The 16,012-nt window shown below is 39.5% G+C and overlaps 1 protein-coding gene across 1 annotated transcript in view; it reads left to right on the top strand.

Moving 5' to 3' along the window:
• The first annotated feature begins 3,662 nt into the window (after nucleotides 1-3,662).
• DOCK2 (dedicator of cytokinesis 2) overlaps nucleotides 3,663-16,012 on the top strand; it is a 162,611-nt gene continuing 150,261 nt past the window's right edge. The window contains exons 1-5 of the mRNA XM_034066740.1: nucleotides 3,663-3,740; nucleotides 11,844-11,927; nucleotides 13,497-13,537; nucleotides 15,351-15,406; nucleotides 15,560-15,656. Coding sequence (XP_033922631.1) covers nucleotides 3,701-3,740; nucleotides 11,844-11,927; nucleotides 13,497-13,537; nucleotides 15,351-15,406; nucleotides 15,560-15,656 — 318 coding nt within the window. The 5' untranslated portion in view covers nucleotides 3,663-3,700. The remainder of the gene's footprint in view (nucleotides 3,741-11,843; nucleotides 11,928-13,496; nucleotides 13,538-15,350; nucleotides 15,407-15,559; nucleotides 15,657-16,012) is intronic.

Below are 16,012 nucleotides of genomic sequence, written 5' to 3' on the forward strand. Positions count from 1 at the left end.
TTTCTAAAATATAGTCTCTATTGCGTTTGTGAGTTGCCCACCATCAGAATACTTCTAGATAATGAATAAATATATCTTGTAGATACCGTGTCTGGAGTTATCTTTAGAAACATGATGGTGTTTGTTTGTGGTGGGGGGAAGTCAATGTGTTGTGGTTTCTTGCATGAAATAATGTAGGAAGCTTTTGGAGAAATTGCTTACTAGATGTGCGTGATGAAGCTGTGAATGTACTTGTCTGACACAAGTGTTGGGATGTGCTCATTTACGTTGCCTGCTCAGAAATGATGTTGGAGTCTGTTAACTGTGCACAATCAAGTGCTTTTGCTGTCGATTGCTCATCTCCATATGTACTAAACTGTACCATTTGAAGTGACACAATAGTAACTGAAGATGTGGCTTGTCACTTTGCAGTGCAGTTTGAACTTGTTACCAGCACATTTCTACGTAGTTGAATTTAGGCACAGTCTGGTGACTGTTACTGCTGTTGTTGAACAAGATAATCAGAAATCCCTGCATCACAGAATCTAATTGTGGCATGTCATCGATCTAAGAAGTTACTGTTACTAATTAAGTCTGCATAAACTGAGAATATTGTATTTGTTAACTTTTACTAGGATGTTCCATGACATTACAGGAACAAAATGTTTATCTATGGAATTGTTCTTACTACTCTCGACTCTGACTGCACATATGAACATTAATATTACAGTGAAGAAAGTATTTTTCGTGCTACAAAATATAAGAAAGCTTTTTTCATGCATCTGGTGACAGCTTTGTTTGCTGTTGCTGTACTGAGATGCAGACAGCATAAAAATGAAGTACAGAATTGCTCTAATAAGAGAAAAATCTGCAGTAATTTGGCATTAGGTGTATGTACTTCAAACAGAGCCCTGAGCTGTAGATGTCTACTGAGACAGCTAATGATGTGTTTAGCTACTTCGCATATGACACTTCTGTTTCATGGCATTTATGACGTCTTCCAATTAAAATATATCAGTATTAGGCTGTTATTTCAAAAAATGAATAGGTCTGATCAGTGTTACCTAATTACACTGAAACCAGCCCTGCTGTGGCTTACTTCGTGGAGGTAACACCTTATCTAATGCTTGCATGCTTATCTTTTGCAGATTCACAACTAGTAGGTGGGGAAAGATGTTTGGAATTCAGGGTGTTGTGGTGCCATAACATGCTTCAGGTATTGTCCTTGAAGTGCATGAGAATATCTGGTGTATTTTATTTTGTTTAGTTGCCTCAGTTGCTTTCCTGCAACTATGCCCACAGGTCTTGTCATGTAGTAGAATTCAGAGCCAGTTAAATGCAGCTGAGGTGTTCTGGTTAAGGTCTTCTGTGTTATGGAAATCAGTGTAGCTAAAAATTGAGAGAGCCAGCACTGGCCAAGATGTTGTTTTCTGAAATTGATAGCAATATTAAGCAAAAATTCTCTCTTCTTTGCTTTCCATGAGGTAAGTTCTGCCCATGAATTCATAAAGATTTTTGGCTTTTGGGGAAGCAAAGAATTATCTACTCTACTGAAAAAGACTTTCTGCCTGGAAAGAAGACTTCAGGAAAAGGTGACAAGGTAAGTGAGAGCAATAAATGATTGTCTGTTCACTGTGTTCTGTGGAATAGTGATGTGGAATGGTAGTTGCACAAACCAATAAGTACTTGGAATAAAACCCTCCACTGAGAAGGGAGTAACTGTTACCCTGAATTCTTTAGAGCCGTGTTTGGGGTTGCCCTCTACTGCAGGGTTACCATGCATGCTTTACTCTTTGGATGCATTTTCCTCTTCAAGCTGAATAAAGATTCTGTTGCTCAACTCATTTGTTAAATCTTTCACCAGGGCTTTGTCATACACAGGAGGTTGTCTGAGCTGACTTATGGGAAAGTAGTGGTAGGTCTGAGTACCTGTGACATGCGAAAGCATCAGCATGGTAGTAGGAGTTAGTAGCCAATGAGCTGTAAAAGCAGCAAGTTCCTGTGTGATGTACTCTAGGTTACCGTGCTCTTGCAGGGGTGTTGGACTAGATGATCTTTTGAGGTCCCTTTCAACCCTTGGGATTCTGTGAAAGTATTCCACATGTCAGCTGTTACTTTCTCCTGAGAGCTGAATGTGGGAAAGGGGGTGTCAGGTGGGAAGCAGCAGTGCTTCGAGCTCTGAGGTGTGCATGGTGGTATTCAGGTGCCTCTGTACACTGCAGAAACTGACTGCAGGTGGGAGAGATGGAGGGTATCATACAAGTATTATACATTGGATCCCAGTTTTGCATGACAGGAAAACATAATAAGAGCAGTATAGAACAAGAAAATAAATGCAAGTCATGACCTTTAGGCCAAATCATATGTGGGAAGGGGTGATTTGCTGCAGCAGGGGGTCAGAGGAGTGAGGGAGATAGTTATTACTGGTTAGGAAGTTATACTCAAAGTACATAGTAAACTAAAAGATGAAATGTTTATCTATCAAACAGATTTTGAAGCTGAATTATGAAGTGGGTGTTCCATGGAAAACAAAGATTGCAAACTTGATGAAGCTGATAGTCTGTAGATGGAGATAATCTGAGTTGCTCAGAATCATGCTCACTTTTATAAACATGGATTTTATGGAGGTTTTCCTCCAGAAATATGCATTAGAGTTCCATGTGCAACAAGGCAGCCTGTGCTTGTCATGATTGCTGTTTAAAACTAAGAGCTGCAATGTCATGTGCTATCAAAAATACCATAGTGGACGTAGCACTGTCGCTGTTAAGAGGCTCTGATGAACAAGGGTTACTGAATTGCAGTGTACCATCCAGGGGACAGGATTGTCATGAATTTCTTTACAAACAGTAAATATTGTAAAGCATTTTCTGTTTAATTCCCAACTACAAGTAAAGAACGTGAATGATGGTGTCATACTTGTCTTCAATTCAGTAGTCCAGATTAAACAGAAACTTGGCCTGATCCTTGCACATCCAAAATACTCTCACAGCAGCTTGTGTGAAAGTAAAGGCTGAAAAAATATACAATAAATTGCTGTTTAAAGTTTTGTCTTGACAGTAAGTCTTTAAGCAAGTTCTGCTTTAAGAGAGTAGAGACGTTCTGCTACTCTCCTCCGAAGGTAAAATGACAAATAAAAAGGAACAGGTGTAGTTTGAAATGTAGCTTTGTCTTCAGAATAGAAGTTTATTATGAAAAACAGCTTCTCATTTCTGGACAGGTTGGAAGAAAGTAGCTTCAAAGATGGAGTGTCCTGTGGAGTCAAAAGTTTAACATCTAGTTCGGGCACAATGCAAGAAATAAGGTCCCTGTGGTGTTTCAGAGCTGAACTTACCAATGTGTAGAGACTGTTGGTGTAACTGGACTTTGTATGAAGCAGCCTTACAGCTTCGAGCTGAAGATCAGTGGTGGTGCAGGCACAGGCTGGGGTTTTTCATTCCCTTTTGCTTGCTTATGTGTTACTGCCAGTATTGTGCAACAGCAACACCCAGTTTGGGATTCCCCTCCCCCATAACACTTGGGTACGAGATCTTGTGTTAAGAAAAGAGGAAGGAAGCTCAGCTCAGAGCAGCAAATCTCGCAGCTGCCTCAGCCTGCTGCTAGTCCTGAGTGACAGCAGCTGGAAAGGTATCTTACTTCCAGTGCCTTTGTTCCTTATTTTGAAGCCTGTGTCCTATAAACCTTGGTGGTGAGCATCCTTCAGAGCCTCACGGATTCATGTACGATGGCAAGATGGAGCAAGACAGACAAGAAGAGTGGCGTGGGTATGTAACTGGGTGAACTGCCATTTGAGTTTTGTCTTCAGAACAGGATGTGGGCAGGTGTTTGTTGTCGTGTGAGGGCTGAACGCTATTTTACCGTGGTGCCTTCATTAAGATGATCCATTTTGTACAAAGTTGGAATCTGTCAGACATAATGATGAGCAGTACATGAGTGCCTGCGGTTTTGCTGTCATAGGAATGCAGCTTTCCCCACCTTGATATTGTAGAGCAGATTGGGTCTTGTGTATAACACAGCAGCTAGAAGGAAGGGGGAGCAAATATAAGGGGAGGGTAGTTCTGCAGTTGCTTCTGAGACTGTCACTTAATGTTAGAGAGAAACCTATAATGAGTTGGCAAGTCATACTTTTTGGAAGGAAAGTCATCTTCCAGCATCAGTTTATCTTAAAATGAATGATGTTCGCTTGCAGAAAGGACTGAATTGGGGTTTTCCTAAAGAGAGACCTTTAAATAAAGACTCAGCTGAAGTACTTGAAGTTAACTGCAGGTTCTCAGTACAGAAGACAGTCTTGTACTGCTTGCGTTTTAACTACTAGTGTAGTTATAAGTGTGGAATCCCCAAATTCTTCTAGAAGACACTTGTTATTTAAGGAGGCCATGTTATGATACACATTAAAAGCAGAAGACCCAACTAGCTTCATGAAATAAAATGAACCATCAAGGAATTGGTAAGAGGAAAAGAATGCCTTCCTGTTCAGCTTCAATGTGCAGCAGTGGCAGAACTGCAAAATGGAAGTAGCCTGTGCTGATGGCAGTTTGCATTGCAAAATAAAGGGTGCCCATATTTTTTCTTTCAGTTTTGTCAATAGCAGAAACTGTTAAATTTTTCCCGTGTTTTCCACAAAGCTGCTGATTTGGGAGACTGTGACTTTTGGGTTTTTTTGTCTGTGCTATCTCTACCCTATTTACGTGATGGATATTAACTTGTGTACGGATGGAAGTTCTAGGTACACATTGGTTATTTCTGGGAATAATATAAGCTTTGCTTATAGCAGCCTCTTACAAGGAGCATTTTGGGTCTGGGTGAGTTTCATGCCATTACAAAGAAAGCTTACTGCTGTTGTGCTATCACTGCTAACATTATGGAGGCCAAATAACCTGAGTTGATGTTCAGTGTACTATGGGCTAGGGACTTTATTACACCTCTGCCTTCAGTGGACTAATGTACCAGGTTTGAGGAGGCCCTGGCTGTGATCTGTCACTTGCTCAGCAGGCAGCTGCCATGCTTGGCTTGCAGTGAAGTTCTGACTGTTTGGAGCTTCGCAGCCAATGTGGTCATGGAGTGGACAAAAAGGCAGAGTGATGCAGAAGACTCCATTGTATTTGCAAGGTGCAGCAAACCAGACACATGATAAAAACAAGCTTGTGAAACAGGTTACTTCAACTGATGCCAGTCCTGTGAAGTTCATTTTCATGATACTACAGTGTGTTTGGATTGAACCATTTGACTTAAAATAATCAGATATGCAGTTTTGTGTAGCAGTAGTTGTTGCCACCTGTGGTCAGAGCATATTTCAAACTAGTACACCTGAATAGTACACTGAATCACTTAGCTTGAGCACTTAATGGATAAATGAGATCAGATAATAGACTGTAACATTTAATTGTAGTAGTTTGGTACTGTTAAGCTTAAGGTACCATACAGGTACCATACAGACAACACAAATGCAAGAGTTTTTAAAAACTCTGACCTAGGTTTTCTTGGACCAGTGCTCCTGCTCTTCAAATACGGTCGAGTCTAACAACTCTGGCACTCGTTTTAGAGTGTGGCTCATAGGGTGACATCAGTGCAACCCCTAGTCTGTACAGGTACTGCTTTCTGAAACATGGTCTGTACAAATATGGCTTCTCCTTCTCTCACCCGTCTCCCTTATCAGACAATTGTCACCTTCAGTCAGGTTCTGTAGGTTTAGAACAGAGATTGTAATCATAAGACCTCTGTTACAACTCCTGTTGTGCCAAAGACGTGTGGATTACTCATGTCAGTCACCTCACTGAACACTCTTCAGTCTGTTGCATCATGTGGATGAGGAGCCCTGAGACTTTGGATATTTCTAGGTGCCAACACAATGACCTGTAGCTTGTGTACTGGGTTTTAGAACTAACTGAAATACTAACGTGCTGTTACAGAAGCACTTAAGACATCAGAGATAGTTTTGTGTCAGGAAGAATGTAGATAAGGACAACATAAAACTCCATTGTTGTTGGGGGGAGAGAGATATTTATTTATTTGCAAGTTTAAACATTTCCTGCTGCAAATTAAAGAGTCAGCACTTGACTTACTGTTGAGATGAGCTCAAAGAAACAAATGCCACTGCTTGACTAAAAGAAATCTGCAGAGACGGCAATTAATGAGAAGGGATTAGGGAATGCACCAAATAGGAAATGCTGCAACTGGTTATATGTATATTAAGGAACTTTACTAGTGTTTCAAAGGAGACAACCAACGTATCAAAGCTTTGATGCTGTTGAGTTTAAACTGCCATAGAGACAACACAAATGCAGGTGTTGATTAATAAACTTGAAAAGAGCTTTGATAAATTTCCTCTAATTGGTAAAGGAAGTGATGTATCCAGCTTGTGATGCAGCTGATGGACTTCTGCTTTATAGCCTGGGAATCCTCAAAGATGATACTTTTTCCTTTGTAAACAAGTAAACCTGGTCAGCCATGAAGTCGCTTGAAGTCAGGAAGTCCAGAATAAAGTCTGCATAGACTTGCCTGTGCAGGGCTAGTAATGGGCCAATGAGATGAGGTCTGCTTCCCGTAGAGATAATTCTGGAAGTCTCATGGCTGTGAGGCTCAGGGTAAATACATTTAACTGGCACATATGAGATCTTAAGCATTTCAAAGCTGGAAAGTAACAGCAGTTCTTTAACACTGCCATATTTGCTTTGAGTATACATTCCCTCTACTGTAGTTACCATAGGTGTGACAGATGGTTACACTACAAATTGTTTTAGATGTTTCTTCTGTGTCTGTTGAACTGATTCCTGAAGGGTAGGCATGACAGTGCTTTCCAATGGCAGCTCCAAAATGGGGAATCACTTTTCTAGTGCAGGTCATGGGGGAGATGTGACACTGGTGGGGTTTCCTAATGCTCTGCTATGCTACAAGCATGGGTGTAAAAAGGAATCAGTGCAAGCTGTGTCACTGTGTGGTAACAGTACACTTGCTGTTCCTCTGCTCACCCTATGTGGGTCTGTTTCCTAGGTTAGGGAAGTTTTTTCCTGTTAAATGTTGTATTATAAAACCTGTCATACTTGTATCTGAAACAAAAAAGTCACAATTGCAGCTATGTCTGTGCCTTACAGACATTGTCCATTGGAAGCCTACAGTGTGGGGAGGAGTGGGTGAGTGCTTTCAGACTGTAGCAAAGCATATGCTCAGCCTGAGAGCCAGGAGCTGTGACTGGCTGGGCTGACTTCGTCTGCTGAAGACCTCTGAAGATGAGTTGGCATCTCTGAAATCAAACAACGTTGAGCTGTAAGGGAGGCAGAGCTTTGTTCAGGGTAGGTTGCCTACTCCATAAAATGCAACCCTTGAACCCCACAGACAGTTGGGAAACAAAGAGGAACTTAAGTAAGGTGAAAATAAAGCTGGGAAAGGAATCTTTTAATCCACTGTTTTCCATGAAAGGAACAAGCACAGTTAAATACTCTTCATGACGAACAGATTTCTAGGAAAAGAACCATGCTCCTGTTTTCTATAAGAAGGTAAAGGGTCAGGAGCAGTATTGTCATATACCTAGTTGGGTGTGTTAGAACTTCCTGGTTCTTATAATCTGTACTGGCTTTATTGAGTTTAAGAAGGAAAATAAGTAGCTCAAGTCAGCTGAAACCTCCATCTGGCCCCAAGATAAAGCACAAGAAGAAATCTGTATTCAACTACTACCTGAGCTAATAGCTTCTCATCTGGGAAATGACCCTTTGCTGAGTGATTTGCAATGAATGAATTCAGCCTTTACCCCACCTTGAGTTTTGATCCGTTCCTTTGACTTGTGACATAGTTATCAGAAGTGTGTCATTGTCATGTTCATTATAGTATTTGGCTCTTTAAGAGCTATAATACTGCAATGCAAATTTTATAGGTTTCTTTCCAGAAGTCAAGAAATCCTTTAAATCCTGTTAGGATTGCATGCTGTCTTCAGCTTGTCAGTGTTCTTGCTGAGTGATTTCACCTTGTTTTAAGGAGAAGAAAATGGTCACTGAACACAAAGAATTGATCTGTAAGGAAACACTACTCAGGAACAGGATTCTTGCTGAGGCTGTTCATTGGAGCTGTTTGAATATGCAAAACTCTTAATGAGTTATTACATAGAAATCATTCCATATACTCCTATTCTGGTAAAGTGAAATGAAGAGCTGGTTCAGCAAAGCTATACCTCAGCAATGTTGTTTCTAATTCTCTTGAAGTGGAAGGGTGAAAAGTAGCCAAGGAGACAGCTTGAAATGTGGCTTATTACTAAAGGTGAGTCTCAAAAATATAAAGAACAGAACAGGGCCTTCACATGAAGCAAAACAGGCAGAAAAGACAGGGAGGAAGATCAGGATAATAAATGGCTTCAATGTTACAAGTCTGTGGGATTTTCTTAACTCACCATTAGGTTACAGTCTAATCATGTAAATACCAAGCATGTGGGGTTTTAAAGTACATAAATACTGAGGAAATCTAGTTGGTTGAGGAAAGAATTCTGTTACCTGGATTCCTCTGAGGTTTCTTTTAATGAGTTTGGTGTGTGAATCTTACCAGTAAAGTACATATGATTTTTATTCCACTTTCCCCTTTTCCTTACTTCTCATTTTCTAAGTGGAAGGCATATAATTTAAATTACAAAATGTTAACTCTGCTTCTATCTCAGTTTGTGGTTGTTTGAATTTACTTCTCAATTCATAACAGGAATCTTCCTCAGAGCAGTATGAGACTTTCATTTACCTTATGTCTTCTGAAATGCCCTCTACAGATTTTTCCACTTTGGAAAACATGTACATACCTGTGGCTGAATTAAACAGGCTTCATAGCCACCCATGTAGTGATCAGTATTCGTGTGTCTGTATACAGTGGGAGTGATGTGCATCTCATGTCTAACAGCTCTGGCTTTAACAGATATGTTGGAATGAAGTGCAAACAAGAGTTTTCTTTAACGTTCATAGTCCTTTTTTGCTGCTGGGATGGACACAGGTAGCTGTGTTCACTTCTACTCTGGATGGCTGAATGTGAGAGTGGTAGCAGAATTAGACACGGAAGATCTTTAGAGTAACTGTCTTTACAAGAGGTCTTATTTGCCTGAACAATAACACTTCCATCTTCCTGAGGTGTAATTCAAATCCTGCTTTATTTTAGCATATTTCAGTTTGAGAATCCTTTCTGGTATTTCTTTAGGCTTTTGTTCTGAAGCAATATGGTTGGGGTGTGCTGGCTTCCAGCTCAGCTCCTGAGGGAGATAAGCCAGGCCCCTAGAATCAAAACAGGATTTGCACTAGGGTTTTGGTTTTCTGTGTGTATGTGTATGTGCGTGTGTATGTGTGCCTATGTGTCCTGCAGTAAAATTACCATTTAAGTTATGGGGACAAATTTGCTAACTCTATTCTCAGTGAACTGTGAAGTCCGTATTCAGGAGATTGTCTTAAGGCTGGTTTTCCTGGGCATTGTCTTTGCTGTTCTGGGAGAATGTGACAGCATCTGTGAACAGATACAGTATTGATGAGAACACCTTAGTTTAATGCTGGATGCTGGGTATATGCTGTCATATGCTGTCCAAATCTCTCTTGTTGATTTTACTGACATGGTGTCAGTTGTTCCCGAGGCCAGTAATTGCTATTGGGATTTAGAATAAATGCCGGGGTCTTCAAGCAGGGCACCTTCTGTGCCTTGAGGATACTGTCCCAGTTTGTGTTTATGGCTGAGATAGGAGATGCCAGGGAGTGGAGAACTCTGGTGGCTGATTCAGGGGAGATAGATGCAGTGTAAGAGAGTCACAGTTTGTAAAGGAAGTGATATCAGTTGCAGCTGACAGGAGGCATAACTGGATGGGATAGTCAAATTTTGACTCACAGTTCATAATTCAAAGCTAGCAGATGTGATAGTCACATTGTCCGGTGCTGTAGATAATACAATTGGATGTAAGCTGGTGGTATGAATATCAAGTTTTTTGCAGTGGTATATGGGAGACAGTTTCTTACAATGACATGTCTGGATAGGTCTATAGCTTAAAACTTTGTAAAGGAATCTGTGAAACTCATGCTACCAAACAATCCAAAATCTACAGCCAAATCTTTCTCAAGTTTCCTCTTACTCATTTAGAAAAGTCTGAGCTGATAGAGCTGCTTCCATTGTCTTTAAATGAAGGTTTTAAGAGCACAAACCCAATATGCAATGTGAATATATGGCTCAGTGCGTTGCATCAGTATTTTGAGGTCAATACAGCTGGAAGTAGAGCAGCATATCTTTTGAAATATAAAGTAGCTGCTAGTCAACAGTGAACTTCATCTGCATGGACCCTTCAGGAAAACAGTAAGAGCACTCACACCCCCCCCAACACTCTGGTGGAAGTATGAAATATGGGAGGCTTGTTTTCCATCTTCCAGTTCTTGAAACCTGTGTTGAGATGAACCAAAGGAAGCTGGTCAGAATACAGCCACACGTCCACCATACAAACCTATACTGAAATGGATCACTGAGGATCACTCTGGATCACTGAGGAGGCAGCCTCAAGATTCCCTTGAATCTGGACAGCAGTGCCTCACTTTTCAGTTAGTTTTTCTTTTTCTGTTCCTCCTCATTATGTTTAATGATTGAATCCCTGCTCTGCCCAGGCAGGAGGAGAAACTGGTGGGAAGGCCTCTATATGTCAATAAAAATAGCAACTTAGTTTTGGTTTAATAGGCCTCTTAATTAAATCTGGAACTCCTTCTAATTTATGTCCAAGAAATATAATAGATATGATGGCAAAAGAAATTAGAAACTCAATTTATGGAATTCAAACAAGTGAAGAGGGTGAATCTGATCAGCTCTACTCTCCTATCTGAGACATTTATGAAAGTCAATTGGATTTGAGATTTTAAGCATAATTTTAACTAAAACGTGTCATTATTATATACTTTTTGGCCTAACAGAAATGAATATCATGTTTTAGAAGCCAGTGGGGACAGACGAGCAAAAGGTGTGTAGGAATATACTGAAGGTATGACCTCTTGTTAATGTAAGTTTGAATGCTCTGTGTCTGTGGCTTGGGACACTGTCATGAGGAAAGGAAGCAAACTGCTGTATGTTTACCAGCCAGTGTGCTGTTCCTACCTGGATACTTTAGTGTCTTCAGGCTTACTCATTTGATTTAGTTTCCCCGTGTGATACTACCTTAAATAACCACTTCTACACTGTAATGCTCCTGTAAGTCTATAACTATGCCCGTGAAGAAGAAATACACAGAAACTAATGGTTAGCAGAGCAGCCCACATCCTGTAGCACTGGAGGGTAAGAGCTAGTAAAGAAGCTGCTGTTCTTGAAATCTCTCTGAAACTTGGCTGGTTCTTAACCACATACAGATAAGATTCTGATTAGAACACTTAAAATCCACTGCTCCTCTGATCTTTTCAGAGTGATTAAGTGCAGAAGATGGTGAAACTTTCTGCTTGTTTCCATATGAAACACAGTTTCATGTTAAGATGAAGCATCTAAACCCAGTAACTTCACTTTCTGGATGCATGTCTGTGCCCCTTCTCATCAGTGTAGCCATAATTCCTGTAAACTGTGCACTGGACTCTAATAACAGTTTTCCAGGACAATCAACAGGTGTATATCGAAGACCTGCATCTAAATACGTGCTCTTAAATCTTGCGCAGAGCGGTTATAAAGAACAGCTTGTTTTTATGTGTATGCAGATTTGTTTGTTTTCAGCATTGTCTTTTCAACACCTTTGCATTTTCATAAGGAAAAGATTAAGTGATTGTAACATGAAACTTCTTGATAGAATTCTGATTCCCTTTGTTTATTCTAGTGTATCAGCATCTTAGTAACCTTGTGTGATTTTCAGTTTAATTCCAGTTTATGGCTGTATTGAAAAACATTATTGTCATCCTTCAATTTTTCAGCTATATACAATTTCAAAGGCACAGGAATACCACAACTGACTTTACAGATTGGTGACGTGGTCCACATCTTGGAGTCCTGTGAAGGTAAGTCAGTTGTCTCCAGGTGATAGGTTTATCTGAATAACTTAACCTTTTTACTTCTTAGCAATTCCCCATGTTGCATAAGTAGTTGTCTAACGTTCTTATTTGCATTGGTGTGGTGTACTTTGAGGAAGAGCCTGTTCCTTTCTGGAGAGCCTACATCAGAAATGTTGCAGTACATGTGCTTTTTTGGGAAGCTGTTACCGAATGAAGAAATCATCAAGTAGTCTGTGAAGTTCATACAGCTGTAGTATACCTGATGAGAGCTACAATAGGTTTGATTGATGTTTTAATAGAGTTCATTTTTGTCTCTAAACTAAATATTTGTAGGAGATATTCAGTTTTTCCTACACTCATTTTTCATGCTATTTCAGTTTGTTTTACATGGACAAAATATGCCCAGACATACATGTGCAGTAACAACAAATGGGATTAAATAGATATTACATATTTGGATGTAAATTGGAGAATATGTGCAAATAATTCAGTTTGATAAGTAGGAGTTGAGGAGATAATGGGGAAAAAAATCCCAGTGCTGAGAAGAAAATCCAGAGCCTGTTTTTGAGGTCAGTGATTCTCCTGAGTCTTGCAACATGGCCTTTCTCACAGGACTGCTTGGGGTTTGGGATTCCTTTATGTTGCACAGCTGAAATACTTGTTAGAAATGGCGAGAGAGAAAAAGTGGTAGGAGAAAAGGTAATATCTGTTCATGAAACTATACCATAAAATGTATGCTTTTCATCATAAAATGCTTGCTTTGGATGAAATAGAAGAAACATTCAGCAGAGTTGAATACTGTTGCTATGTAGGTAATGTTTCATGACAGAGTGTGTGCACATTGGATGTGCCTTCTGCTATAATTTAGTAAGGGTGAATTCTATGTTCTTTTTAGATGTTTATTGTGACTGTACTGAGGCATAGATGGAACGAAGCCTGAACTAGTACTGCAGTACTGCACTCTTTTCTTTCAGAGCAGGGTCCTAGTTATGAATGGAGAAGAAGCCCCATAACAGCCCTTCATTTTCTTGAGGTTCTGTCTTGAACTTTACAGTAGGAGTAACTTTTGAGTTAGGTCCAAAAGCTGTAATTCCTCATGGCAGAAAGATGGCCTGTTCTTCCATTCAGGGAAGCTGGATCTGTAACTATCATGTACTGTGTTGGATTAATAGGACACTTAGAACATAATTGGAAGAGCTTGATGGGCTGTCCAGTATCATGAGTGATCTTGGTTAAGAGATATATATGCGTGTGTGCTTATTATATATTGCACTCCAAAACAGTTTATCCTACCCTTTTTTAATGCAAGTGTGCGGGTATTATAGTCTGTGTAAGATTGTCTGTGCTTACTATGCAAGGCTTGAAAATAGACCGTATAATAATACTTGCTAATGTGTAAGTCATGCTCAGTATGCTTCCTGATATTTGATTTGCTTTCATCCATGTAGTTCTGAACTAATTATTAATGTTTAACATCCTATGCTAGATAGTTCTTATATGAAACAAACCTCGTGATTTTCTAATATACTTTTTCATGCATGTGTTCTGTCATACTAAGTGCACTCTTCTTTTTAGGTTGGTACAAGGGCTATCTAGTAAGACATAAAGGATCAGAGGTAAGATCATGCTGTTCATTCCTATGAGACTGTTTTTTAAGGAATTAACCCATGAAGGTCTTTATTAGTACCTCTTGTCAGATAGTCCTCTTGTGATCTCTGAAGTCAGCTCCTTCCTGATGAATAGAATGATCAGCGTTTGTCTTGGACAGTGTGAGTAAATACTAGAAGGACTGGGAGAAGCAGATCAGTGAAGACAATATTACTGTGCCTTCAGGTTAACACACTGAGGAAGACATCATTTGCAATAACTTCTAAGTGAGTTTGCTCCTACATGTGTCTGGTTCTGCACTTTTTCCTAAGGATTCTTTAGGCTACATGCAATATGAAGAACTCCCGTGAGACTTCAATTCTTAAATACATGTAAAAAAGCTGTTTTCATAAAAAAGTCTGCATTCCTATTTCTAAATATGGAAAGCCACAAATGAATAATTTTTACCTTGTGTAGGATGACTCCTGACTTAAGTAGCAAGAAAATTACTTTTTAGTTTCAAATGCACTTTTCTAGAAGAAAAGCATTTCTTTTGAAGCTTGCTCTTAGTACCAGATTCTTTCAGGGGTGCAAATGCATTTCAAGTTTGAGACTCAGGCCTGCATTACAGTGAAAATATTTGGTGGAAGTTGCATCTCTAACCTGGAAAAAAGATGTACAAACCCTTCACAGTTCCTTAAAATGGGATCTCGGGGAGCAGAGGGACCATTGCTGGCAGAAAATATGCATCAGAAAAAGTCAGAATAGGCTTTCTTTTGCATTTCCTCTTATTCTGTATTCAGTGGCTTGTAGGGATTAACAATAACTTGCATTGATTTAGAGTAACTGATTTGTGTCTGTTTTCAAACTGCATGTGACAGTAGAATATTTTAATTTCCTTTTGCAAGTATTAGATGCTTGATTGACTGTTTCATTTCATTGCTCAATGACTGCACATCCTGAAAGACAGGAATGAATAACTGTGATCTCCAGACTTATGCCTGTTTCTCATGTTCTATGAGCTCCAATACAACTGCATAGAAATGGAAGCAAGCAAGGTGAACTAGCTCACCAGAAATGAGGGGGAAGACAGGCTAGTCATAGGGGGGGTTCACCATAAGTTCTTAATGCAATGCAGTATTTTAGTGGAAGCTACCTAACGGAGTTATCAGCTGCCTAATCTGCAATACTTAAGGGTGTATATGAGAGAATGGTTCCCCATCCTGTCCAGTACAACTGTGTTTTAAATACTCCTTTGACATTTCTTTTTGGCTCAAAATGCTATAGTTGTTTAATTAAAGTTTGTATTTTAATAGCCTAAAGTTTAATCTAAAACTAAAAAGGGAAAATATTTACCAGTACTAAGCACTTCCTTTCAACTCATTTTTAATATTGCTAAAGGGTTCCGAGGTCAACATGCATTACATGTTTTAAGAATTATTATTAATTTCATAAGATTTTGCTAAACTACTGTATTAATCTTCTGTTTTCCTGGGGAGTATATGGGGGTGGGTGTTGAAGATGGCATTTCTTATGAAGAAATGTAATCCTATGCATTCTATGTTTGCAAAAATGGATGGGACAAAACTTCTGTTATTTGTCTGTCAGACAAATGCATCCATCTGGATGGAAAACTAGATAGACAGCAATTTAACCTCAAGGCCAGGTTGGACAGAGCCTTGGGTGACATGTTTTAGTGTGAGGTGTCCCTGCCCACGACAGGGGGGTTGGAACTGCGTGATCTTAAGGTCCTTTCCAACCCTAACTATTCTATGCTTCTGTGGTTGTTCCCTAAATGCTCTTGGAGAATAAATGTGGATATTTTTTGTTCTCCTTCAACAGGGAATATTTCCTAAATCTTTCATCCACATCAAGGAAGTTCCTGTTGAAAAGAAAAGGTATTGAATGGTTTATTACATTAAGGATATTACCTGCTAAAGAATGACTTCTAAGGCATTTACGTGCCTTAAACATGGTAACTATAATACAAACCTGTGAAATTCAGATACTCTTTTTCATTTTAATTGTGTTAGAATTTCTTCCCTTTCTAGACATTCAGAAAACATAATACCTGCTGAAATCCCTTTAGTTCAAGAAGTTACTACTACTCTTTGGGAATGGGGAAGCATCTGGAAACAGCTCTATGTGGTATGACATTTTGTATTCTGTGTGTGGCCTGGTCATTAGTCCTATTCAAGCATCTTGAGGTCTTGTTCAAGTTACTGTCTTTTCTTAGATTCAGGGCAGGATCTGAAAGGATTTAAGCAATTACTTCTTCATCACTACTTAGATGATTACCATTTTCTTCAATGGCTTTAAATGAAAAGGCTGGCTTACTGATGAGGAGTAGCGTAACTGCATGCTGTTAGTTCAAACCCTGAGTACCCTGTACGTTACAAACTTCATAATTGCTCTTTTTAGAGTTAACAAGTTTCAAGACAGGAGCATTAAACATAACTAAGATTCCTTTGAAAAAGATTCGCCATGTTCTTGAATGTTACAAC

This window comes from Melopsittacus undulatus, chromosome 10 (assembly GCF_012275295.1).
Source record: "Melopsittacus undulatus isolate bMelUnd1 chromosome 10, bMelUnd1.mat.Z, whole genome shotgun sequence".
In the NCBI taxonomy this organism is placed as follows: Eukaryota; Metazoa; Chordata; class Aves; order Psittaciformes; family Psittaculidae; genus Melopsittacus; species Melopsittacus undulatus.